Below are 26,596 nucleotides of genomic sequence, written 5' to 3'. Positions count from 1 at the left end.
TTTTTGTTTATTTAAAAAAAATTTACTTAATAAACTTTTACTAATCAGAATGTTTCCTTCTCCTCAGACATGGCATCTTTTCTATCAGCGGCCAACTACCGCCGAACACCCAGGTGAATAAAAAGGTAAACAAATGTTTTGCATAAATTTAACTTCTCAAGGATACAGCAAATTTTTGTTTTTATTTTATTTGTAAGGGTGGAATGGGGGAAAACCACAACCGGACATTGTTTTTTCAGTTTCGTTATTTTTACAGTGTTCACTGTGCAGTAAAAATGACATACCTTTATTACGTGCGTCAGTGTAATTACAGCAATCCCAAATGTTTTATTGCTTTGTGTCACCATATCCTAGCACACATAACTGTATTATTCATTAAAGGAGCGTCCTGAGAACTCGTTTTTGGGGTGGAGGGGGAATGTAGCTTTTAGTGAGATCATTATTTTGGGGTACATACAACTTTTTATTCACTTTTTAAAATTTTTCTTGAGGTAACTAAAAAACAGCGTAAACTGAGCATTCTAAATGGGATGATATTTTTATAGTCTGGACATTTAGAGATGTGGCAATACAAATTAGGTATATTTTTTATTATTTTGATTTTTTTACATGTTAAATGGGAAAGGGGGATGTTTGATCTTTTTAGGGTCTGATCGCACACAGCGGATTTGCTGCGGATTATCTGCAGTGGAAAATTCACACCAAATGGTACAGAATTGCAGTGGATTTCACCCAATTAAGTCAGGAGATCAAATCTGCACCAAAATTCATGTGAAATTTTTGGTTTTTGATGCACACCATCACACCAAGGTCTGCAGTGTAGGTTCTGCTGCAGAAAAAAAGCTATGTGTGAAGTTTTTTATTATGGTTTTAAACTTAATTAACTTTTTAAAAAATATTTAGTCACACTAGGAGAGTTAAACATGAAATTGGGTGTACAGTAGACTGCAATAATTCTGTATTGCAGTGTATTGTGCGCTTACTGCCATCCTATTACACCCTACCTTTGGGTGTAATAAGAGTACATAGACAATACAAAGCCCTCTGAATCCTGCAGTTGTATCATAGGGGGGGAATGGGGAATGTGGAACAGAGGAAGAACCCCCTTCTATGTCTAATGGCTCAAATGCTGCAGTTAGTATTGACCACAGCATCTGAGGAATGAATCATCTGTAATCTGAGTTCTCACCAGTGCCTGCCACACATGGAGCAGGCTCAGCTCCTAAGCTTGCACCATTTATTCTCTCCGCACGTTTGTGTTTATCCATCATAATAAAAAGGCTTCATTCCATTCACAATAGAAAGCTTCATTTCATTTGGTTTCTGTTATTTTGGACTGAAGAGTCCTGCAGTTCAGTATTTTTTTTTACGTCAACAAGACAGAAGCCATGCGGAGCAGAAGTGAACTGAGAAGGAAAAAAGACTGGACGCATCCAATTGACATTTTTGTACAAATATGCATCAGAGTTCGATAGATTAAATGTTGGCAAGTAAATAAGCCTTTTGAGTGAGAAAAAATATTATTTTAGTGGTTCATTAATTTACTTAAAACATGTTGTTGCTTTATTATATTTACAGTTTGAAATCTACCACTCCGCCCGAAGTGTCAAACAAATTGCTAGTTTTTTTGAAGCGCAACATAACCGAGTGAGAGAAGATGACACCACGAGGGCCACCAGTCAGCTGGAGAAGGAAGTTTTTCAAGGTTGGTAGTTCAGTAATCACTGCTTACAAAATAATTGTATTTAGGCCTCCCTTACACAGGCGTTCGGCAAAGCGCCGCAATTTACTTTAGTTTTCAGATGGCTTTTAGCAATCCCCATCATTGATGAGATGCGCTAAACGCCAAAAAATAGAACAGACTCCGTTCGAAAACCATGGTGCTGGAAAACGCCGTGATCGAGTGCCTGTCTGAGAGGCTCCATTGAAAACTATGGGAACGTTATACCGTGGTGTTTTCAGCGTAATCGTGGAAAAAAGCGCCTTACTGACTAATGTTTGGAAAGTAGTTCTTGCCCAAAAGTGTACATGTACTGTATGTGATCAGCGATCAGGTGGGCACAGCCGCTGCCTGTATGTTCAGGAGAAGCTGAGATTGAATTGACAGCCACACTATTTGCAACAATGGCTGGGAATAAAGATCACTTAGATCTTGATCGTTTAACCCCTGAAGCACTGCCATTAGTACGGATTATGGATCAGATAAAGGTTGGGGGGCTTATTCTGTTTGTCCATATCCACCCCAGAAAAATGAAATCCTCACAGGAGTAGCCAAGCATATTGTTTGGCTGTTTCAGTCACTACCATAGACGACCATGTTGGAGATCCTCAATCCTGATAACAAGTCCTTTTAAGCAAACTGCTTTTATTCCAAGATGAGGCACAGCGAGAACAGGTACAAATTTCTTGAGGCTTTCACAAGTCAGAAGTAAAACAGCAAGTGGTTATCTCACATAGGGAATACTTATCTTATACATTTCTCTCCATACTTGAGTGATTACATCACCTCTGGACTGTGTCTGCGAATGTCTCCAACTACAACAATGAGCTATGTCAAGTTTTCTTCTATGCTAGCCTAGTGAAAAACTATAACTCTCTCACATTAGGTCAATTCTGTATTTGTGTAACTTTAGGGTCTAGGATGGACGATTAGACTACTCTGGGTTAACAAAATCAGATACAGGAGGAAGTATATTTATATTCTGCTCAGGCGATATTGGGAGATACGCCGACATTCTGCTATTGCAGATAAGATGTAAGTCCTAGCTCCCCGCCTGAGATAAGCAGAAGAAAATAGAGTCTTAGTACATGAGTCACATACATGTGTACACATCCCTGCACCTGCTCCCAGCCTGGGCAAATATAGTATGCATGTTATGCCCCTTCTACAGACAACGTCATCACCAGCTCGTTTGGGCTCGCTATATGGAGGAGAGATGCCTTATGGGCCCGGGTGCAACCGCATCCTCTGCATCCCCTATAGTTACACGCCCATGTGCAGTCTAAACACAGCATTAAGGCCCATTTAGACACAACGATTATCACTCAAAATTCACTCAAAAGCCATCTTTTGAGCGATAATCATTGTGTGTAACTGTACTGACATTGTGCAGTTTTCGTTGAGCCATCACTCATCGTTGTCTTCCAGCATGCTGAAAGATCAGCGATCAGTTATCAGGAATTCACAGCAGGATACGGCTGATACTATTGTTTCAGCTGTATCCCGCTCCATGATGACAGGCTGGGTATGAAGAACAGAGCGGTCCAGCTGTGTTCTCCATACCCCGCTTGGAGCGCTCAGCTGTAGAACAGCTGGGCGCTCCGAGCCGAGAACAGCTGGATGCAGGAGACAAGCATAGCCACCCACTCGGAGCGCAAGGGGATTGCTCAATGTTTGCACAATCACCTTGTGCTGTAAATGGACATAACGATTATCGCTCAAAGGTCGCTCAAGAGACCTCTTTTAAACAATAATCGTTGTGTCTACATGGGCCTTTAGTCTGCGTTAGTTATAATATGCGAATAAGATGACTGTCTGAGAACAGCATGGCTGATTTTCCTCAGTCCTGAAAGTCTTCTAACTGCAATCCTGAGTCTGGGGGCCATTCTGGTGGTTGGGTCTCAGGGGCTGGACCCCCACTGATCCAGCATTTATTACCTATCCAGTGGGTAGGTGATAAATGCTTCTGGCTTCAATACCCTTTTAATGTATTTACAAAGTTATGGTCTATTTACACAGAATGAGCTGTCGGGAAAATGATGCCCGGCAGCTCGTCTCACTGATGCTTGCTCCTGTGCTGTTACACATGGGCGATTATCACTAGCATATTTTATTTTATCAGTAGGTTTTCATATGGATTGATGATACGCGTAAAAAAAAAAATCGCTGCATGTCCCATTCTCATCCGTATTCATAGACAAGAGTAGCAAGCGCAAGGTGCACTGTCCATGAAGATTGGACAGCACAGGGATGGGTGTCCATGTGCTGTCCAACGTGCGTTGCTCCCGAGATTCTCGAGTGCAACTTTTAATATGGCCGTCTGAGTTAGGCTTTAACAGTATGTGCATTACTTTGTTAGCGGAATGTGCACAGATAATACCGCTTTTCCTACCTGTTACAGTTGGCAAAAATAGACAACAGCACTTATATGACCATGACTCATACATTCCCTTTTATGCGGATAATTTCAATGAGTATTGCCATGTCTAGGAAGTAGTAGTTAAGGGGAATTCACAAAGTAATAAAGAACATAATGTATGTTTTTTTTAAACTTTAAAGAGATTATCCCAGGAAAGCAAATTATTCCATATCAACTGAAAAATGGATATGGAATAACTTGCTTTCCTGGGACAGTTTCTTAAAGACGTATGTATCCTGTAAGGTATATGGAATATGTTCCATGTGGATGGTATGTGGAATATAATCCTCATTAGTAATGTTATTTTTTGCAGAAAAACTATAAAAGCCTTGATGATGAAATAGGATTTAATTGGAATTATATGTTTCAGTTTTAGGAGATCTGGATCAAAAACTTGCCCAAGAACAGAATCAGAAGCAAACACTTCGGACTAGTAGACTTACTAGCTATAAGAATGGAAGGCAAAATGCCAAAGTTGAGTCACACCATGATACATCAGAGCCAAAAAAAGTGTTCAGCAGTTTATCTTCTCATGATGGAAGAAGAACCGTGGCACTTGAGGAGGCACATACAAGTTATGCCACATACCAGCCAAGGAAATTTTATGAAATGTACTCAAACAGACAACGCCCGGTTTCCAAAACACAGATTTCCAACAAATCCTTTTACAAAAAGAACCCTTCACCTGTAAGAAACACATCCCCAAATTCATCTCCTCATTCTGGCACATTTTCATCGACTAGCTTGCAGCTTTCACCTCCTGACACAGACCTCGAGAGGACAAGACAGCACAAGTCAAAGAGGATACCTGTCACAGCTATCAAATGGAATAATGCATTTTCTTCTGGGCAATCGGAAAAGACTGGTAGAACTTCCAAAACCCAATCCGCTTTGGATCTTACAAATGTTGGTAAATCGAGTCATCGCAGCAGAGTGTTTGACCTCTACAAGTACAAAAATGCACCTAGAGTACCAGTGTCCACTTCAAATGACCTCCATGAATTTAGCAATAACATAACCAGCACATCAGGTAATGGATCAACAGGGTATTACAAAAACAACTCTCCTGGTCATGGTCCTAAAGTCAAATATTCAACACGATCTGAGAGGACTTTGAAAGAGGAATCTAAGAAAAATTCTTTTAAGAATAAGGAAAAGAATAAAATTCCAAGTGAGAGTTTGAGCAGTAATGACAAGGAAACAGAATCTATGGAATCGGAAAGTGAATTATCTATACACATGGACGCTAGCAGTGTGACTAATCAATTACAGGAAGCCTCTAATGAACTATGCACCTTCAATTTGCAAATTGACGATTTGCTTACGAAAGCAGATCTAAAGAGTAATGATGAATGTAAAATGGCCATAGACCATGAACAGTGCAGAAAAGTGGAAACCAATATTCATGATGAAGAAATTCCAACAAATTGTACATTAAGACCTGAAATTAAGACTTTTCATGATCCTGATATCCCTGCAGTATCCTCTATTTGCATATCAGAACCTGACATCATGGATGTTGATGCTCCAACTGACAATACCAGTTCAATCACTCCGGTTGGCCTTGGTCCCAGTGCTCAAGATGACCATTTTCCTCCAAAAACAGAAAGGCCTAGCCTAACCTTCACTGATCATAATCAGTCATTAGACGACATTAAAAAATGTAATACAATTGCACCTAGAAAATCATATAAAATTGAAATTCCATCTTCACCGATTTCTGAGGATTTAAAATCTGTAGATCAGGAAAACCCAGCGGCTTCTAAAAGATCTAGTTTGTGTAGTAACACCACAGACATTGGTGGAAAGTTTGCTTGGATGTACAGGAGGAGGGGATCAAATGGCAACCGTGCGGAAGTGTTTCGGTCTGATACACTGAAGTTTCATAAAAGAAACGCATCTTCTCTTCCAGATTTAATTGACGAGGACAGTGAAACAATAACTGATAACCATGACGTTTCAGTACTCAATAAGAGTTGTGAAAATGTTGTAGGATGTTATGAGATCCCTGTTCCTGAAACAAACTGGTCTTCAAGAATTTCTGATAACTCAAACGAGAAACCAATAAATGCAGGTTCCAGAACCTTTCAGTATCTACAAAATCCACATATGTCATCTTATGGCTCCGTCAGAGATGGAACTGTCAAGAACGTAGAAAGAAAGACAACTTATCCAGCAACACTCAATCATGGCGACAGATTGACACAAAAGCAAACAAATTATAACCACACAGAACGTTTCATATCTGACACTCTGAAGTATACAAAAAGAAATGCCTCCTCTTTGCCAGATTTAATTGACCAGGATAGTGAACATGATGGGGATTACCATACCTCCACTGTTTTTGAAACCACATCTCCAAGGACCCCCAATGAAAGGAATGGCATGTACTTAGACAGCAGTACAAGACCATTTTGTGTCCAAGATGCCATTCAACAAGCAAAAAAATCAAGTTTAAGCACTTGGCAGTCTTTACCCAAGCTGAATGCATTGTCCTATGGTTCGGAATTAGACAGGGTGTCGATAAAAACTGAAAAGAAAACCATCTCAAGAACTGTATATCAGGAACACATAATGACAGAAAGTGATAACGTTAAGAACTTTTTAGCTTTAACAAAGACTACTCCATTTTCTCAGGTACATACAAACATTAAGTCTGTTAATGTTAACAATGATGAATACAAGATGCAGAATGTGTCTGATTCTAATAATAATACACGATCCATAGAGGGATTACAGGATTCTGATGTAATTAAAAAAGATGATGGGTCAAGAATTGGAAGTGGATATACTCACCAAAAACAAGATCATGTCAAGACGAAGCAAGTGAAATCCTCAAAATGTGACGCTTCTTCTGAACCTAGCCTCTCAGGACTTAATCAAAAGAATGTTGTTTCATCGGCAAATCAAAAAAACACTAACCAAAACTTGCAAGTCAAAGAAGGTTGTGAATCAAAAAAACACGTATACAAAAATTTGATTTATCAGTTGGATCAAGAAGCAAAAAATAAAGCAGTACAATATACAGAACCCCTGGAAGTCAGAGACTCGTCAAGCTTTCCCGTCAGCCAAACTGTGAAGGAGCATTCCGAAGGAAACAACTTGAGCAGAGCTAAGTGCCTGTCTGGCACAGAGAGTAAGTCAACAAACCTACTGAAACAGCACTTACTCGTGACACCAGAACCTTTCAAACGGAATGTCCATATAAATGTCAGCCCCAAGTCGGAGTGGACTCATTCTACAATTTCTGAAGATAGCAAAACCCCAACCTTCCCAGTAGATGAAAATATTAAGAATCCTGCATCTGAAAATAAAGCATCCCCAGAAGGTGTGCAGCTTCCCAAAAGATATACCTGTCAACAAGTCATCACAAATACTGAAATTTATGAGAGTATTATAGATCCTTCTAACCCCGAAGTAGATACAATCGAGTATCGTAAGGTTGTTTCAATCTATTATAGTCTTCCTCGCAAATTCTCAAGGAGGATCTCTGACCTATCAATGAACAACTTAAAAAACATTGATAAGACTCTTGAGCAAAATAGTGCACCTAGCGCACTTCTAGATAAAATGGTAAATAGATGTCACAAGCCAAAGCCTGATCCCAATCACCAAAACCCTGAAAAATTATTGACTTCCATTACAGAAACTGTACACGAAGAGGTACACTCCGTAGATAATGCGCCATTTAAAACCCACCTCTCAAATTTCCACAAAATTCCTTTACATACAAATCAGAAAAATGGCAGCAGGCCAAATTCTGGAAAGGAAAGTGATGGTTTGGTGAATATGTTTAGTTACACTTCTAAAAATGAAGACCACTACACAGCCAAGGAAGACGCAAAAAATAAAAATGAGTACAGCCCTACAAGATCCTCCCCAAGATATGTTCCACATACGTATTATTATACATTACCAAGTAGGAAATCCAGTTTCCAAGATCTGGAGAGAAATGTTCTGGAGAGTGATATTGCCATGGCACGGAACAGGTTCAACATATATTCAAGCAATAGAAACATGGAGCCTTCCTCTCCGAAATATCAGGATGTTTTCACGTCACCAATGTTAAACTATGATAACCTTAATTATTCTTCTGGCTACGATTTCATGCATTATCAGGACAACAACAAACGAGATTATAACATTAATAACATTTTTGGAAGAGATGGTGGTGTTCACAAGCAAAAGTCCCTGGATGAAAGTTTACTTTTAAAAGAAGACTTGCCGTCAATCTATAAGGCAAAAAGTGTCAAGGAGCTAAGTCCACGCAAGTCAAACGAACCCGAAAACATCTCAAGGCACATGGAATGTAACACCAGCCCACCGAGTAATTACTCTCCAGTTTTTAGTAAAAACAATGAGACTATAAATCGGGCTCGGCCTTCATACTGTTCCGAGTTTGTCCAAAAGAAAATGAAGCCGATAAATGCAAAAAAGTTCAGCTACTCCTTTGACCATTCAGGTCAAGAAAATGTCAGTCAAAGATCTAGTGGCTCCTATGGTGACACCGCTCTGATGTCTGATGCCAATTCACCACCTGTATTATACTCTCCGAATGAGAACTGCCTATCTTATGTAAGCAAACATTTTGGCAAGGAAAGCCCAAAGGATTGCAGAGACGATGAATATTTGTATCGTTCGAAGAGCATGAAGTTCTTGAATTCTAAAGGCCAAGAGAACTTAACGGACTACAAAAGAAAAAGTGATGGAAGTTTTTCTTCGAAAAGCTGCGGTGATACTTTGAGGAGCAAAAGTGCTTCTGGTGACACTTGGAACAGGAGATTTTCGGCTGAAATGTTAGATGAAAATGAAAATTGTCCAGTTCCTGAAGACTCCTCCGAACACAAACCCGCTGGCACCTCCAAGTCTTTTGATTATGGAATTTTTGGGAAGGAGCAACAAGAGGCTATTTTAAACAACATAAAGCGGTCACTCACTGTGGGCAGGCTATGGAGGCCAAGTTTCCTCAAAAACCCAGGTTTCTTAAGAACTGAACAATCTTCTAAGGAAATAAATCCAGTAGGTCAGTCATCTGGTGACGTCCCACCACAGGGGCCTGGTTTTAAAGAATCTCTTAATATCTACGAGGATGAACCTGTTGATCCTTCAGATTCAGATACTGACACAACCACAGATGATGAATATTACTTAGATGACAATGAAAAGGAGTCAGAACTCTGAGCTTTTCCAAAATGGTAACCAAGACAGTATTAATGGCTTCATTGACTAGACACTGATTATTTGTTAGTCTTGCTGTCCATCTTTTGCTAATTTAGAAGTGCAATATAAAGTCGCTGAGAACTAGATTAAAACATGTAAGAATGCAAAATATTAGGGATTGTCCAAAATATAGGAAAATTTCAGAGAGGGCAAAGGGAAGGAAAAAAACAAAAACTATACTCACCGATCCAATCTCTCACCTATCTATTGCCACTCTGTTCCTCCCCAGCGGGCTTTGTTTACGTATCTGCAACCAATCACTGACCTTTGCAGTCTAGTGCCATATACTGATGAGGCCAGTGATTGGCTGCAGCAGTCATGTGTATATAGACAAGTCACCGCTGCAGTCATATAAGCAATGCCTGGCCTGGAGGACCAGAGCTGCATTGCTGGACTGGCGCCAGTATTAAACCAGTGAGTATACCTTATTTTGTCATTATTACTATTTTCTGACCTTTCTAAAAATAAGGTTGCTATATTTTGGACAACCCCCTTTAAAGAGGATCACTCCGCTGTCCTGACATTTAATACTTGTATTGCATATGAAAAAGCAATTCTGCTGCATCCCTTCTTTGAACTCTACATTGTGTTATTCCTCCCGGAAATGTTGCAATAAATTGACAACTGGGTGTTACCATTCTCCTTGTCAGTGGGGTGTGTCTTCCTACACTGTCTGACCCTGCCATCACTGTTTGGAAAATGTCAGATGATGTGAGACATACACCAGTGACAAGGAGAGTGGTAACACCCAGTTGTCAATCTATTCAGATATTTCCAGGAAGAATAACACCATGCAGAGTTCTAATAAAAGATGCTACAAAATTGTTATTACATGGGGAATACAATAGCGACTATTTAAATATGTTTCCATCTCATAGGCATCTGAATATAATTATAATGGGAAACACTCAGGAGATATTGGCTGTAATGGGATTTGTCTAGCAATTAATGTGGCTGCATTCTAATGAACACTTTGGGTAAAGCTGATTTGCACCTTACAAGTAGGAAAGTTACTGGGCCGTTTGTAGTGATTTGTTAATATTCAGTTGCCTGGTTTGGTAAGTATGTAACGTCTACTTACAGACACAATAGATTATTTTCTGTTTCACATCTGGATCCGCACGATTACTGCAATACCAAGCGTATATGTTTGTTTTTTTCATTTTTACTACTTTTGCACAATGAAGACCTGTTTGTAAGAAAAACAACTGAATCTGCATCGCCGCATTCTAAGACCCATATTTTCATTTTATTCCAAAACTGAGCTATACGAGGTCTTGTTTTTTGGCAGGAAAAGTTGCAGTTTTTATTGGTACCATTTGGAGGTACATGTGAGCTTTTGGATTGGAAGCTGCTTTATTTCGTCCTGTAAATCCCGGCAAATGCCGGACTGCTAGACAGAAATGGAGCAGACCCTCATTATAGTCAATGGGGGTCTGTTCTGCGCAATCATTTAGTGTGATGGTGATTTGTGTCACCGTACTTGCATGTAGCTGGAGAAAAGCATGTGTGAGGGGCCTTACTAGATTGGCTTAGAGGACCCATCCCTACGCCAGAAATTGATTTCTTGTGGATTTAAAATCCACACCACCGGTCAACCCCACGCAGATATTTTCCACAGCATATGGAGAATTTTTAAAAACTGTAATTTTTAAAAATGCTGAGAGCTTTACACATGCAAAACCCAGATAAGCCATTCTGCATGGACATTCCTCCTCCTAAGAGATTGCTATGGTGTCCACATCATAAGAAGCCGCTCAGGATTTCGATTCCCCGTGCTGTAACTTCCTCTAGTCTCTACATAAGATCTGTTTTAGTGAATCACGGGTGAATAGAGGGGGTTCTTATTTAATATTGTGGAATAAGCCATTTGCCGTTGTGACCAGGTAAGTGACAAGTGAGCCTTGTTTGGGGCGACAAGAGGAGGAATCCAACCAGAAGATGATCAATAATTGACTGCATCAATAATTCCAGATTCAGATTACAAATGTCATTTGTAAAATTCTCGATAAATTTCCAAATCGGTTGAATAAGGCTGAAATGCCACCATATATAAGACAGGGAGCCCCCATAACTCTACATCTCCATTACTTATGGACTTTTGGAAGAGCTGCACTTTTTGAGCAGAACCGGTGTTTTATACCAACAAGTGAGGATCTTAGATGAATTTTCCCTCATTCTGATGCATCTTAAAAACCCCGTGGATCTAGAGAGCATTTGTTGGACTTCCAGTTCAGAGAACGATATGTGTGACTCTTTCTCCCAGTATGTGATATAAGTGATGCATAATTTGTAAAGTTTAGAGATGAGATTAGGAGAAAGTAGTGTTTTTGCAAACCAAGTGACGTACCTAAGTGGTGAGTATCCTGTTAGAAAATAATTACACAGCCCTGAAAAATGGGCATGAGCCAAATAAATAAATAAAAGGAATATGAGGGGTTTACTGCTGAAATTTTTTTTAGAGGGGACCTGATTGTTCTGAACCAGAGAGGATATTGGTAAGTTGAAGGAGTCTCACACGGGTTGGAAAGAGGAGGGCAGGTGTTTTATCTGAAGGCTGCCTGGTGGGTAAGGAGCTAATAGTTGGGAGGCCCTGTGTTTACTCTGGATTTCAAGCAGACCTCTAGTCATTGGGTTAGATATTGTAAATGAGTTGTAGATGGGGAAGGAACCCTAATCAGATCTCTAGATCAGTGTTTCCCAACTCCAGTCTTCAGGCCCCCCATAGGTCATGTTTTCAAGATATCCTATAGTAACAACACTTGTGGTAATGTCTGAGGCAACGACAATAATTACATCAGCTGTGTAATACTGAGGAAATCCTGAAAACATGACCTGTTGGCGGTCCCTGAGGACTGGAGTTGGGGAACACTGTTCTGGATGATGTGTCCCTAAGTTCTTCTAAGCAAGCAGAGAGTTCCCACTGTATTTGTTGATATTTAACGAACGTTGGAGCTGGATAGATACATACTATGTTTTTAAGTTGGGAATGGAGCGTACTTTGTGCTGCTTTATTATTGACCACAGACAGAACATTATCATGTGAAGAGGATAGCCGTGACTTTAAGACTGATGGCCTACCATTATAGCTTTATCCCATTAAAGTAAGTGGGACTAAAGGGCCATTTCCTTGTAACGATTGTCACACAAAATGTGTTCAAACAAAACTGCATGATAATCGTTACATCTAAATGCAGAGTCCTCGTTTACTAATGATTTACTTTTCTCTTGTCGATCAGTTTCAACCAGCTTAGAAACCATGGCTGGTTCACTCACTTCTCACTGCGTCTAAACGCTCCCCACTTAGCATGGAATTCACATAGAATATGAAGCGCTGAGTGAGAAGTAAGCAAGAAGGGAGCGATTATCAGTGGTGATCTGCCTGTCTAAACGTTATGCACAAGCGCAAACAACTAGCGGTGAGGTCACCCACTCGTGTGCTCTTTTAGACGATGGTTGCCCTGTGTAAATAAACCTTAAATCGGCTGATCATCAGAGAGTCCAAGGGTCAGCCCCCCCCCCCCCCCCCACTGATCTAATATTCATGGCCTAGTCAGGGGATAGGCCATCAATGAAGAATTAGAAAACCCTTTTAACTCTGTCTATATAGAGAATATAGCGCTAGGTGTTAAAAAATGGAGCTTTGACCTCTATAAATATACAGTATATTGCAAAAATTAAATAAGCACAGAATACATAAGACCTAAAATAACATGGTGTTAGTACATGAGGTGGTCAAGTAATGGCCTCAGCAGTACCAAGATGCCACGTTATGAGCTGGCTGGATGCAGATGTGGACCCAAGGGGATTGGGGCACTCAGGACTTTAATAGGGTGAGTATAAGTTAAGGCCCTCTTACAGGGACTGATTTTTGGGTATGAATATTCACTCAACAATCGAGCCGTGTAACAGCCCTGAACGAATGCTCGCTGATGGAGAAGAACAATTGTATTAATGATAAATAATCGTTCCTATAGCAACCTCTTTCAACCCATGAAAAACAAAAGAAAAAAAAAGTGTTTGTTAATTGTTGCTCGTTTACATAAGAGTTGAAAATTGGGCAACATAAATGGACGCTTAAGGCCCATTTACACGCAAAGATGATCATTCAAAATATGTTCAAAGATAGGATAATTGACAGTTTTAGCAATAGTTTTGCATAAACTACTAATGGGCACTAATGCCTATTAGCAGCTGATTACCTTCATTTGCATGTAAATGAGCCTCCGGAGTTGTATGCAGAGAACAGCAGATGGTCTGTTCTCTGCATACAGCTCCTTTGTTCTGCCCTGGAACTGCAAACTAAATGCAATGTCATCAGTGCTCCCATGGAGAACACCGCTATCAGCTCTCTGGCCGAATTATGGATTTTATGCTCACCTAAAAATCATCGTTCGGCCAAAAAGTAAACGATGGTACCATTTACACGCAACGATTATCGCTCAAAAGACATCTTTAGAGGGATAAACGTTGCATGTAAATGGGCCTTTAGTTTATTTTAATGCAGTCCACATTTTTTGAATATTTCTTTCCCTATTGACAACCCCTCTAATGCTGCATTTGTTTAGTGTGTGTGTGTGTGTGTGTGTGTGTGTGTGTGTGTGTGTATATATACACATATATATATATATATATATATATATATATATATATATATTTGTATATATATTAATATTCAGAAGAGTTTGTGTAGTCCCGTTATAGCCCCGCACACAGAGGGGATTTATTTTCACTTTATCATTTTTGTAAATAGCTTTACAGAGTAAATAGTAGGAACGGATTGCTATGACTGTGTCTCAGATCTGATGTACATATGTGTATATGGCCTTTATATAACTGACAGCACTTTTACATATATTTATTTTGTCTTTGTTTGCTCTTTTTATGGGCAAATTCAAATTGTGTTTGCAGTATACGTCAGAAGGATTCCCTGAGGAATGCCACTATAGAATGGGATAGGTTGCCTATAGACTTCCGTGTCTACCAGGCCAATGGAGGACAATAGGACATTAGAAGCCTATGGATTCATTTGTGGTACAATATTAGCCAGCGCATATGCCAAATTAACACTGCAAAAAGGATGTGGATTCATCCGTAGCTGTATAATGTCACGCAAAGCTGTAAATTATTGCTCAGTCTTTTTGGAAAGTGGTGTAATATATAAATAAAAGTATTTTGTATTTTTGTACTGTATGCATTTTCTTTTTTATATCTGGCACTAAAGCAATCAATTCACTCCTTACAGAATGTTCTTGGCATCATCCACCCAATCACGCTCATACAGTCTACATTCCAGTACAGATGCATCCACGAAAAGGCATTTTTTTTTACCTTCTAACTTTTCTAAAATTTGGTTTGGAGATATGAGTTAATCTACGCTAGCGCAATATAAAACAAGGACTATAATGTGGCTTCGCAACAAACACGTTTTATAGCAGTTTTTGATGCAGCTTTGAACCAAACCCAGAAGTAGATTTAAAAGGAATGGGGAATATAAAAGGAAGGACTTCTGTATATGAGATCACCTTGAAATGCACGTCTGTCCTATGATTGTCCTACGTTAACTTATCCTGACCGTAAGTGGGATATACCAAGACAAGTAATGATACTTTAGTTTTTCTCTGACCTGAGTGTGGGACCTCAAATCAGCGCTTTCCTGATATGCAAAATAGGAACAAGACGTTCTAGCTGTAGTTCACATGTGGAGCCTGGTCAGGGCTCTCTCCCTTCAGCCTAAACCCTGCCTCTTGCCTAGTGATTGATACCTCCAGCTCTCTTTGACTGGAGACGCCATGCATGCCCAGGGAGCTGGCGCTGTTGAGGGACTGGCTTTAGGATGAACGAGGGGAAGAGAGCCTGGACCAACATTATAGAAGAAGAAGAGGGACACTTATGATCATAACGTTTTTAACAAGGACCAGCAGTGTGAGGTTTACTGACCAGAACCTGGAGTGGCTGCACTAAATAGGCACAACAGTATTGAACACTTCTATGATAAGTAGCCCACAACTGTCCCAGGCCAGAGTACAAGTTGTAGGGAATACTGATGAAATGGAATGAAAAAAAAGGCTCCAGCTTTGGGACGAGCGCTGCTAGAACTATGGACCCCAGGAATGGACTTGTTTGCATACTTACAATGAAATTTTACTGAATGTAGGACAACATATTGTGGTGCTGATCCAGCACCTTTATCAGCTTGCTTAAAATCTCCGTCTGTTGCATGTATTGTAAAGACAAAAAGGATGCAGGATAAGCCCATATGGGGGATTGGTTTACTGACTAGCCAACTCTTCCACTATACAGTCCTGCTTTTACAAAAGAATTGTAGTCAAGTTGCCTCCTGAACAGACTCTGCAGCTCGAATTTGAGATACATATGAGATATAAAGGAGAGAAAACTACTATTCTTCATTTTGTATGTAACATCCTTATATTTGAATACTGAACATAGACCAACTACATGCTGCAGTCTCCCATCTTTCTGGAGAAAGCTACCTGAAGACGGATCAAAAAGAAGGTCTACAATTCCTTCCAACCTGCAATGTATTTATCTACAATGGTGTAGTCTACCATCAAAGAATCGGAACTGTGATGGGGACCCTGGTTGTACCGAGCTATACAAATATCTTTATGAGCAACTTCCAGTCCCAATACATCGTTAGATCCTTTCCAAATTTCATCTTATAAAATTTATCATAGTACATAGACAGATTTCTGATTTGGTAAGAAAATCAGGTTGAGGCACAACATTTTATATAGGCATTAAATTATAATGATTGGGGGCCATCATTGACTCCATATATTAACCCCTGGATGCTTTTGGACGTACATGTACACCCTCCAGCGACAGGGTTTGTATGGCGTGGGATCGAACTCTGATCCCGCCACATACAGGGTGGGTGACGGCTGTTTCTGACTGCTGACACCCACTGGCTAAAGCTGTGATCAGCGCTCACTCTGATCGTAGCTTGTAATCCTTTAAATGCCACTGTCAATTATAACAGCAGCATTTAAATGGCCATAGCAGAGTTTGAGGGTCCCGAACACCACTCATCCCGCGAGGGGCCATGCAGTTGCCATGGCAGCCTGCAGGACTTTCTGAAGGTTCTCAGGGCTGCCATGTATTTTTACCCATTAGGAAAGAATCCTGACAAAAATACAATGTATTGCAATACTGTAGTATTGCAGTATATGGTGTAAACAACTGCAAGTTCAAGTCGTCTATGGGGGCTAAAAGAAAAAAAAAAAGTAAATTGTTTTTTATACTTATAAGGTATTATAAAGGATGCAAAAAGTTCCAAAAATACCCCCCTTTCCTTATTCATATTAAAGAACAACCCCCCCCCAAAACCTATTTCGTACCCCCGCGTTCTTATAAATTCTGTTTATCAAATTGATGTAAAATTTATGCCATGTTGTGATAAATACCATTTATCCCATGTTTTGCCACAGTGTGTATACCACACAAACAAAACCCTTGCAAAGATGGTGACATTGTTTTTTTTCTCCATTTCACTTTTAGAAAATTTTTAAAGTATTTCAGTACATTATGATACATTAAATAGTACCATTGAAAAATACAACTCGTTCCGCTAAAAACAAGCCCTCATACAGCTACATTGATGGAACAATTAAAGAGCATCTCCTCAGAACCTGATCCCTTCATTCCCCACTATTCCCCACCCACACCCTAATGCACTTTATATCTGTACATACACAGATACCAGCTGGTGATGGCTCATACAGCTTCATGTATATATGTATAATACCCTATTTATTTGACAATGTCTGGACCCTTGTACAGAACAAGCACTTGTACTTTGTGTCACCCCTATTACCTCATAGACTGTAAGCTATAGTTCAACTTGTATGTTGGTCTAATACTGTATGTAATATCTGATTTATGTCAGCACATGTTTGTAAAGTGATAAAGAATATATGTTAGTGCTATACAATGATTATAATTATTATGGGAAGTTTCATATGCTGCTTTATGATCAACACTAATGCAGTTTTTGATGCAGTTTTTTGACCAAGGCCAAAAGGGGATCCAGCAGGAAAAAGCATAAGACCTTCCGCTATATTCCCCATCCCTCGTGAATGTACTTCAGACTTTGGTTAAAAACTGCATAAAAATCTGTGGTATTTAATGCTGCATGTAAACCACCCTTAAAGATAACTATTTCACTTCAATAAATTAAATTATCTAACTCCCCCAAATAACAGTGATCCACGGGGCAAAAGTTTTTGCCAGGAATGGAGGAGCGCTTACTTTACCCCTCAATTATTTCTTGATCAAGCACCATTAATACCAGGATAATGTATATCCGAGTGTTCAGGAATTAATGGTGCTAAATACATTACATATGGTAAATTAAAGTATAAAAAACATGAACTAAATGAGTTACAAGCTGATACAGAGGGAGAGAGGACCCTGCCCACAAACACTGGCAATCTACAAGGCAAGCAGACAATAGGTGAGGGTAAAAGCTGCTTATCTGGTAGTGTGGTGGCAGTAGGGTTTATGGTAGGTAGTAGATTTTCATATGGTTGTAATGGTGGAGAGTCTAATTTGTTGGGGTAGCGTGTTCCAGCTTATGGAAAATGGATGGGGGAAGTCTTGAATACAGTTATAAAACGAGAGCAGAGATGGTCTGCTGAGGATAGAAGATTACAGGAGTGGAGCGGAGAGATTAGGGGAGAGCTGTATGAAAGGGACAGTCCGTGGACAGAGATGTATGGGGAGATGTGTGGTGGGCAGCTTTGTATGTCATTGATAATACTGTGAACTTTGAATTCACTGAACAATGGCAGAGAAATGAAGGGAGAGGTGGATTAGCCAGACAACAGAGTTGCTCTTAGATTGAAGGGTACAAGAATGTTGGATGGGAGGCCACAGAGATGGATGTTGCAGTTGTCTAGGTGGGAGATGAGGAGGGCATGCACTAGGATTTGGCAACTTGAGATTGAGGAAGATCATATATCTGAGAAATGTTTAGTTGGGGCCGACCAGAGGTGGTGAGAGCTTATATGTGCGGTTTGAAGGACAGGGAAGAATAGAAGGTTACCCCCAAGCAGTAAGCTTGCGGAACTGGGAAAAGTATAGAGCCATTAATTGTAATTGATAAGTCTGTTGGGGGATAATTGGTTTAAGCAAGATAGGAAAAAGGAGGATGAATTCAGTTTTCTCCACGTTGAGTTTTAGAAAGTAGAAAGAGACCATAAAGGGATAAAGGGTTTATAGTAGATGTTAGACACTCATGGATTCTGAATCGTAGAGAGGTAGATTTGAGTATCATCAGCATAAAGGTAGTAATGAAAGCCATGGGATTCTAGTAGCTGTCTCAAATGTATACTGTAAACGGAGAAGAGTAGGGGTCCAAGAATCAACCCTCGAGGGATACTAGCTAAAAAGCAAGGATGTGGTATATAAGTGGGAAATACTTAGTTAGCCCTTTCTTGGATGTCCTTTTACATGGTACCAAGTCTTCTGAGGTATAAGAGATTGTAACAGGAGCAAATAGTTGAAGAAATGTTGAAAACTACGAACAGGTCTGAATGGAGAACACAGTAATATTTTGAGGCTATGGCTGTTAGCAGATCATTGGTGACTTTGTTAGGGTTGTTTGTGTAGAATGGTGGGGTCAGAAGTGAGTTAGTGCACATTTCGTCTGAAAGATGATTTTAAGATGATCTTAAAATCCATTGTTTAGCCGCAGAGAGGTAAAGTATCTCTCAATGGACCGCATGCTATGTTCTCCACAGGAGTTGGCGAGATTACATTATATTCTGCCGCCAGCCCCTAAGAGAGCAATGCTGCAGTGTGCAGAGCCTAGACCACATGCTGAGCTCTGCAAACAGCTCCTGGAGGAGGAGGCTTTTTTACATGCAAATGAAGATAACGTGTTAATGAATATTAGTGTCCATTAACACTTTATGCAAATTGATCGCTAAAACGTTCAATCGTTTGAAAGATTATCTTTGCGTGTAAATAGCCCTTTAGGAATAACTGGGTGTAATGGTTGCGTATTTAAAAGGACAAAAGGAAAGATGGAAGTGGTCAGTGAAAGGTTGAAAAGATAGTATACAGCAGGGATGAACACCAGTGGTGAGGTGTGATTTGGAGAATAAGGCCCAATGTCCATTGAATAGTGGGTGCCCCGTGTGGATGATCCACAGTTCAAGCTGCTCACAGGAAAGCATAGGTGTCCGCACTGGAATTAAAGCAAGCGGATTTGTTTTGCTGACCTTCTAGTGCCGAAAACAAATCGCAGCATGCTCCATTTCAGTGCGGTTCCCGCTTGGTTGACTTTCATTGAAGTCCATGGAAGCCATCCAATCTGCAGCAGACACTGCAGACGGGCCGCAGATCCTGTGGGAAAGCAGATTTTAACAAAAAAAAACCCTGTACTGTGAGTGTCCAACAGCAAGCCGTAAGGACCATGCACAGTACAGCGAACCCGGAAGTAGTGAGGTCCACGCGGACGCCACAAGCTGTAAGACACAGGTACGCAGGGCTCACCGGCTGTTGGCATCGGCAGATTCCGTGCTAGATTCCCCGCATAGAATCCGATTCGCCCGTGGACCTGAGGCCTAAGGTGGATAACTTTTCTTCAGTTATGGTGAAACAGGTTATGGAAAGGAGCACTGAGCAGGTTTGTAGAGATGTTGTGGGGACTGTAAGTTGTCAATCTTTTATTTAAAGCATGTGGCAAAGTCTTCTGTGAAGATGAGACATAGGAGGCGTCAGTGAGGGATAAAGAAGGGAGCTAAAAGTGTTAAATAATTGTCTGGAGTTGTGAGGCAGGGATAATACAAGGATAGTGAAGACGTCTGGTTGGCAAATGTGGGTGCAGACTTGAAGTTAAGAGTGGCTTGTCTGTATGTTGTAAAGTCTTCCTGGGCGCGGGTCTTCTTAGGCTGGTTCACACTATATTTTGTGTAACTAGTGCTTGTTTAGTCCTGGATTCCATCCCTCATGCAGAAAACTGCACAGGAATCAAAAACAAGACAACCAAAGGGGCAAAGAGAACAGAATGTAAGCAGATTGTGGTCAGACAGGAGTTGAGGCGAGTTAGAGATTTGGTAGGGAGCAGAAGCAGATGAAAATAAGGTGTAGTGTGTTCTTTTCAACCGTTGTACAAAACAAGCACTTTTCCCTCATATCACCCCTCTTTCCTCATAGATTGCAAGCTCCTGTGACCAGGGTCCTCACTACTATTGGTCAAATTGTTCATTGGTTTAACACTGTCTGATTGTGTCTGTTCATGTACCCCCTGATCTGTAAAGTGCTGCGGAATATGTTGGTGCTATAGAAATAAAGATTTTTATTAGCATTATTGGAGTCTCAAGGCAGTTCAATGGCATCTGGCAATGAGGATGCTGAAATCACCCATAATGATGATGGGAACATCAGTGGAAGTACAGCAGCCAGGTAATGAAGTGGTCGATAAAGGTACAGGGCCTGGTGGCTGGTAGATGACAGCCAGGTGCAGACTACAAACATACATGAAAGATAGTATGCGGACCAAAGTATATAGAAACTAAACAAGGTCTCCTTATAAGACAATACTTTATTAGATATTAAGATCTCTGACCCATTTACAGACTAGACTGTAGAAACAAATGGCTCACCATCAATTGTATTGCACACAAATATACATAGACATCCAAAGAATACAGTATTGATAAGGGATATACTAAAATGGGCCACAAGTGTGGTACTCATGATCCTCCAGGGACTAAAACAGTAACGAGCATCCAGAAGTCAGCTTAAAGTGACCCTCTGGTTCTGGACAAACGAAGATGGCCACACTGCTTCTGACTACCTACTGCACATCATGCATCAGACAGTGTTCCTCAACTCCAGTCCTCAGTGACCCCATAGGCCATGTTTTCGGGATCTCCTATAGTAAGAACACCTGTGGCAATGTATGAGGCACCGACAATAATTACATCACCTGTGCAATACTGAGGAAATCCTGAAATGTGACCTGCTGGTCCCTGAGGACTGGAGTTGGAGAACACTACATGCTACTCCGTCCGGCCAGCACCATCAACCAAAGCAAGTGCAGGGTCTTAAATTAATGACGCATACTGCCATGTTTGTTTGTCCAGGCCTGGAGGGTCGCTTTAATTTTCACTGAAGTTGCAGATCAGATAGCAACTAATCATAGGAGTAGATTGATGTATACTCCCCCCCCCCCCCCCCAAAAAAAGCACCCAAAAGAGCATCTATGCAGTAATGAAGACTGATCTAACACTCTACTGATCATATACAGCAACATCCATATCCATATCCATACTCATATTATAAATGCCAAAGTAACTCTGTCACCTTTTCACGGCTAAACTGCTGAAGTGATTTTGATTAAATTTGGCAGTCAGATAGCCTCATGAGGAAGGACATAAGTTACGGTTTATCCAGAAAATCTATAGAGTTATCTAGAGCGTGCGACAAGACAGATTGATTTGGTGATGTTCAGACGCACCCCAGCTCTGCTGCCGCCACTGTGTGGTGAGGGGAAAGGGGTGCACATCATAAGCTATGCCTACACGTGTAAGCGGGCAGATGTTGTTGTCGCATGTATGCGATTATTAAACTAGTAGGAATATCCAGCGTTACCGGCATTAAAGGAGATGTCTCGAGGAAGCAGTGAATTTTTTTTTTTGCCCAGTCCCCCTAATTAAGCATACATTACTAATTACCCCTGTAAATGACTTTTCTAGCTGGTTTCTACTTACAGTTCCAGCGTTTCAGCAACTTATAAAAATTTTCCCAAGATGGCCGCCAGCTCTTTTCCCTTCGCTTGCTGTAGCCCGACGTGCGCGCTCCCGAGACGCTACCAGCTGTGTCTCCCTGACAACCAGACGCCCCGCAGCCGCCGACCGGACCCCTGGATTCAACGCGGCCGACCACGGCACACAGTCACCCACCGCCAGGCAGCAGGTAACCGGCGCAGCCCCCCCGGCCCAGCGACAGCCCCCCCCCCCCAGCCTAGCGACAGTTCCCCCGGCCTAGCGACAGCCCCCCCCGGCCCAGCGACAGCCCCCCCACCCCGGCCTAGCGACAGCCCCCCCCCCCCCCCGGCCCAGTGACAGTTCCCCCGGCCTAGCAACAGCCCCCCCCCGGCCCATCACTTACCTGGACAGCTGGGCGGCTTCTCGGCTGGGCTGCTGGGCTGGGCGGCTCTGCACCTTCCTCTAACAGAGGATGGTACAGAATGGCCGCTCCAGCGCGCTCCCGAGCAGTGACAGCTCGTCTGCGCATGTGCAGAAGAGCTGTAGCGGCGAGCACACTGAAGCGGCTCGTGCTGAAAGGAGAAGACCAGACTGCGCAAGCGCGTCTAAAAAAGCAAGCTGCCAGCGAATTTAGACGGAACCATGGAGACGAGGACGCTAGCAACGGAGCAGGTAAGTGAATAACTTCTGTATGGCTCATAATTAATGCACGATGTATATTACAAAGTGCATTAATATGGCCATACGGAAGTGTATAACCCCACTTGCTGCCGCGAGACAACCCCTTTAAAACTTGAACCAAATACCCAGTAACATGGATTGAGGTTTTATAGAAAATCTGTGTTGCCTATAGCAACCAATCACAGTGCAGCTTTTATTTTACCTCAGCAGTACAACAAATAGCAACCAATCACAGCACTGCTTTTATTTTACCTCAGCAATGTAAGAAATGAAAGTGGAGTGCTAGCAACCAATCACAGTGTAGTTTTATTTTGCCTCAGCAGTATAACCAATCACAGTGCAGCTTTTATTTTATCTCAGCAGTATAACTAATCACAGTGCAGCTTTTATTTTACCTCAGCTGTGTAAGAAATGAAAGCTGGGCTATAAAACACAATCAGACAGATGGTATTATTGTATCTTGTCACCACCAGGAAGTACTGGTGGAGACAAGACTGACAGGCTGGTTATGCCCCTTGTAGCTGATTGGCTGCTCAGCTGGCGTGCAGGTCCTGGAAGGACACTAAGGTTGCATAGGCAGCTTGCAGAGGACATCGGCAAACTTGGGAGCGCTGGGGGGGAGGACAGAGGCAAACCTGGGAGCAGTGGTGAGGAGGACAGCGGCAAACCTTGGAGCGCCGGCACGAGATCCACAGTCACCGCCAGAGTCGGAGTGCCGCCGCGCAAGGAGATTCAGAGCATGCAGAGGCTGTGCCGGCAGGGAAGGACAGCGGTAAGCCTGCGACCGGTGGTGGCCCCAGCAGGACATGCTGAGGCACCGTCAGGAGAGGCACAGCCATCCTTAATCCCCCACCAACAGCAGCAAGGGAGACAGTGGGAGTGCAGCAAGCACAGCTGGAGCAGTTAGGCAGCTGAGGCAGAGCCTCAGTGCAGGGGGATTGCTGGAGCGTGGAGGTGCTGGCTACATGGGACATGCAAGGGGGACGGCTGCTCCGGGGAAACTCCTAGCAACAGCGTCTGTATAGATTGTTGCCTGGGCTGCACGGTTAGGTTTAGGGGTTGGTGTTCATGTTAGGCTTCGATTATTCACTGTAAATACTTCCATACTACCCCAGCTCAGTGCACTGCTCCCGTCCCGCCTCCTCCTTCTGCAGAGAGGGACAGCGTATATCGGCCAGGCGTGAAAACCCGGCCTATGTATGCACATGTAAACAAAGCCTTACATTGTGTATGGGCAAAATGTATACGTGCCATTGTGAAGCGATGGCGTGGGGGATATAAACAAATAAAACAGGTAGATTATACATGACCACATGCGGGAGATATGCTGTTATGTGCAGTAGTTTCTCTGCCATAGGCGGCAGTACACCAAGTCGCCGCTGGCTCCAAAGTGGAAAAACACTGTGCGACCCACACAGCTTTTTATGCTTACAGCCGTGTGAGCGCCGTAAGCATAAAATGCAGTGCTGCCGCTCAAAAATCGCGAGAAAAAAGACTCGATTTTGCCATGATTTTCTTGCAGCAAAATCGCGATTGCCAGCGTGAAGGAGCCCTTATAGTCATCATTGGTAACACAACTGATAGCGTTGGGTATCTTTTGCATGGACATTTCCCTAGTAACATGACAGGCTAGATGCCTTCCTTTATTGATGCATTGTTTCTTTTTGTTTGGGAACTCGTCTTTTCTGTTTTTTGATATTTTAATCTAATTCTATTTAATAAAAGGTCATTCTTTTTATTGACTCTTTTGCGTGCGGACCTCCATTTTTGCCTAGATACAAACTGAGCGTACTTCAACAGACAGTAGGTTGAGGGTGGATGGAGGTGGAATTGGGTTGATGGGATAATCTAACAGGAAAAGCGGATTCCTCCCCCATGTTTGAGCTGGGATTATGGATAAATTCAGGTCCACCATAGGAAAGTGTAGCATGAGAAGCTGTGTCAGCATGGATCAGCCATGTTTCTGTTGGAACAACGAAGCCTAGGTCATGAGAAATGAAGAGTACCTGAATGTAGGCAAGTTCGCTGCAGGCGTTTCATGATGTTCCAGAGAGGGAATTGCAGAGCAAGGGTCAAAGTTAATGGGTTTGAGGTATAAAAAGTTACTAAAATTAGTGGTAGTGTGCTGATGTTTGGGGGAAGATCTGATATGTGGAATTTGGTGAGGTGGGCCAGGATGAGGCGATATATCACCATCAGTGAGGAGAAGTAAGGTAGGGCATGTGTTTGGAGAAGAAGGTTTTGATATTTAGAAAGATGGCTGCAGAAGATGTCAGCCGAGTTGGTAAAAAGGAGGGAGTGATAAATAGTTTATTGCTGGGTGAAGGGGCTTTGGGGTAGTGAAGTAGTCTCAGGCCTAAACCATTATGATTACTAAACAATTTCAAAGTTATTATTACTACTTTGTCCCCAGAGCTCCCTGGGACGGCCTATTTACATGTCCCTGTACCAGGCAGTGGTTGGTCATGACTCGCCCAAGAACCTGTACAAACAGGTTGGCAGGCTACAGGAGTAGCCTGCAAGATCAACCAATTGGTCTCTGGATTGACATGAAGCAGAACATTACAACGGTAGAAGAGGAGTAATTGCCTCAACTGCTGGCAGAAACTGGAGTTTCACATTTGCCTGGAGGAACATTTGTAATAGCTGGAGACTTTTGTGGGTGACCCACTTCTATACATATAACTGGTTTAATAATGTTCGGTGCCATTTTGAAAGCCAGGATGTTTTTCTTGCTGAATTTAATGGAGTTGTCTGACCAAAGCGAGTCTCTGGAATGCAGCCTCGGCAAGTCCTGAAGTGTGAGGCAGCGGACGATGCACTTCAATGGGATCACTGGGGATAGCTGAGTTCATGTGCTTGGCTATAGCCACTGGTCCCACTGAAGGGATGGAGCGCAGGTGCACATGCCCGTCCTCCCACTGACTTAAAGTGCTTTCAACCTGCGCCCAGGATTCCGCTTTCCTATTCCATTCAGGAAGCAGGAAAAGGCAATCCCAGAGGCCAAATGGCTCCATCACAGGATGGAACTGAACAGTGTCAGATGGACCCCACGGATCACAATGGGGTCCATCCGCTTTCTGCTCAGCTATCCAGCCTTTGGAAAAAGTGCTGCATGCAACGTTTTCTTCTGGTATTCTGAGCCGGATCTATCACAGAACCTCCGACCGAAGGTTCCAACACAGATGTGAAACTGGCTCTAGACTGCCAATGCATACTGCGCACTTTTGGATGTGCTGGGACAACATTCCAGATGTCTGCTATGGTAAAACCCCTTTACATTTATAAACCCAGTGAGACACGACGTTCTGTTCCCTGCAGCGCTCGGCTCCTTTCTAGTGAGGTTTGCAGTCAGTATTTTTATGGCAGAACTAGTATAGTATGCAGCACTCTCCTTACCTTTAAGAACACTGGAGACTCTGACAGACCGTATGATATTATAGGGTAGGTCATCAATAGTATTTCCCTGGAAAACCCCTTTAATTGGCATGATTGCAGGGGTAAAACAAATGCTGCTCCACTCCTTAGATTCTTTACAGTGGAGACATGGACAGCAATTTCAGATGTCTTCCCAATGGTGCTAGTTTTTATCCTTCCTGTCTGCTGACTAAGATTCCTTGTCATCTGCACTATCCCAAAATGTGATGCGAGTGCAAGTAGTCAAGTCCATCTCAGTCTTGTGCTCACCTTGCATTTGGGTTGCAAACTGAGCGGAAGTCGCACCCAAACGCTATCTGTATACCCTGAAATACTCACTGCCACCACCCCTGGTAAGGTCATAGGAGCTACATACACACACCTTGCTCTCCAGCAATC

The 26,596-nt window shown here is 42.0% G+C and overlaps 1 protein-coding gene across 1 annotated transcript in view; it reads left to right on the top strand.

Moving 5' to 3' along the window:
• EXPH5 (exophilin 5) overlaps positions 1 to 20,697 on the top strand; it is a 95,430-nt gene extending 74,733 nt beyond the window's left edge. Inside the window, exons 4-7 of the mRNA XM_066582112.1 lie at positions 68 to 125; positions 1,579 to 1,705; positions 4,510 to 9,334; positions 14,605 to 20,697. Of these exons, the coding sequence (XP_066438209.1) occupies positions 68 to 125; positions 1,579 to 1,705; positions 4,510 to 9,320 (4,996 nt within the window). The 3' untranslated portion in view covers positions 9,321 to 9,334; positions 14,605 to 20,697. The remainder of the gene's footprint in view (positions 1 to 67; positions 126 to 1,578; positions 1,706 to 4,509; positions 9,335 to 14,604) is intronic.
• The last annotated feature ends 5,899 nt before the right edge of the window (positions 20,698 to 26,596 follow it).

This window comes from Eleutherodactylus coqui, chromosome 1 (genome assembly GCF_035609145.1).
Source record: "Eleutherodactylus coqui strain aEleCoq1 chromosome 1, aEleCoq1.hap1, whole genome shotgun sequence".
In the NCBI taxonomy this organism is placed as follows: Eukaryota; Metazoa; Chordata; class Amphibia; order Anura; family Eleutherodactylidae; genus Eleutherodactylus; species Eleutherodactylus coqui.
This window is presented reverse-complemented; position numbering and strand designations above follow the sequence as displayed.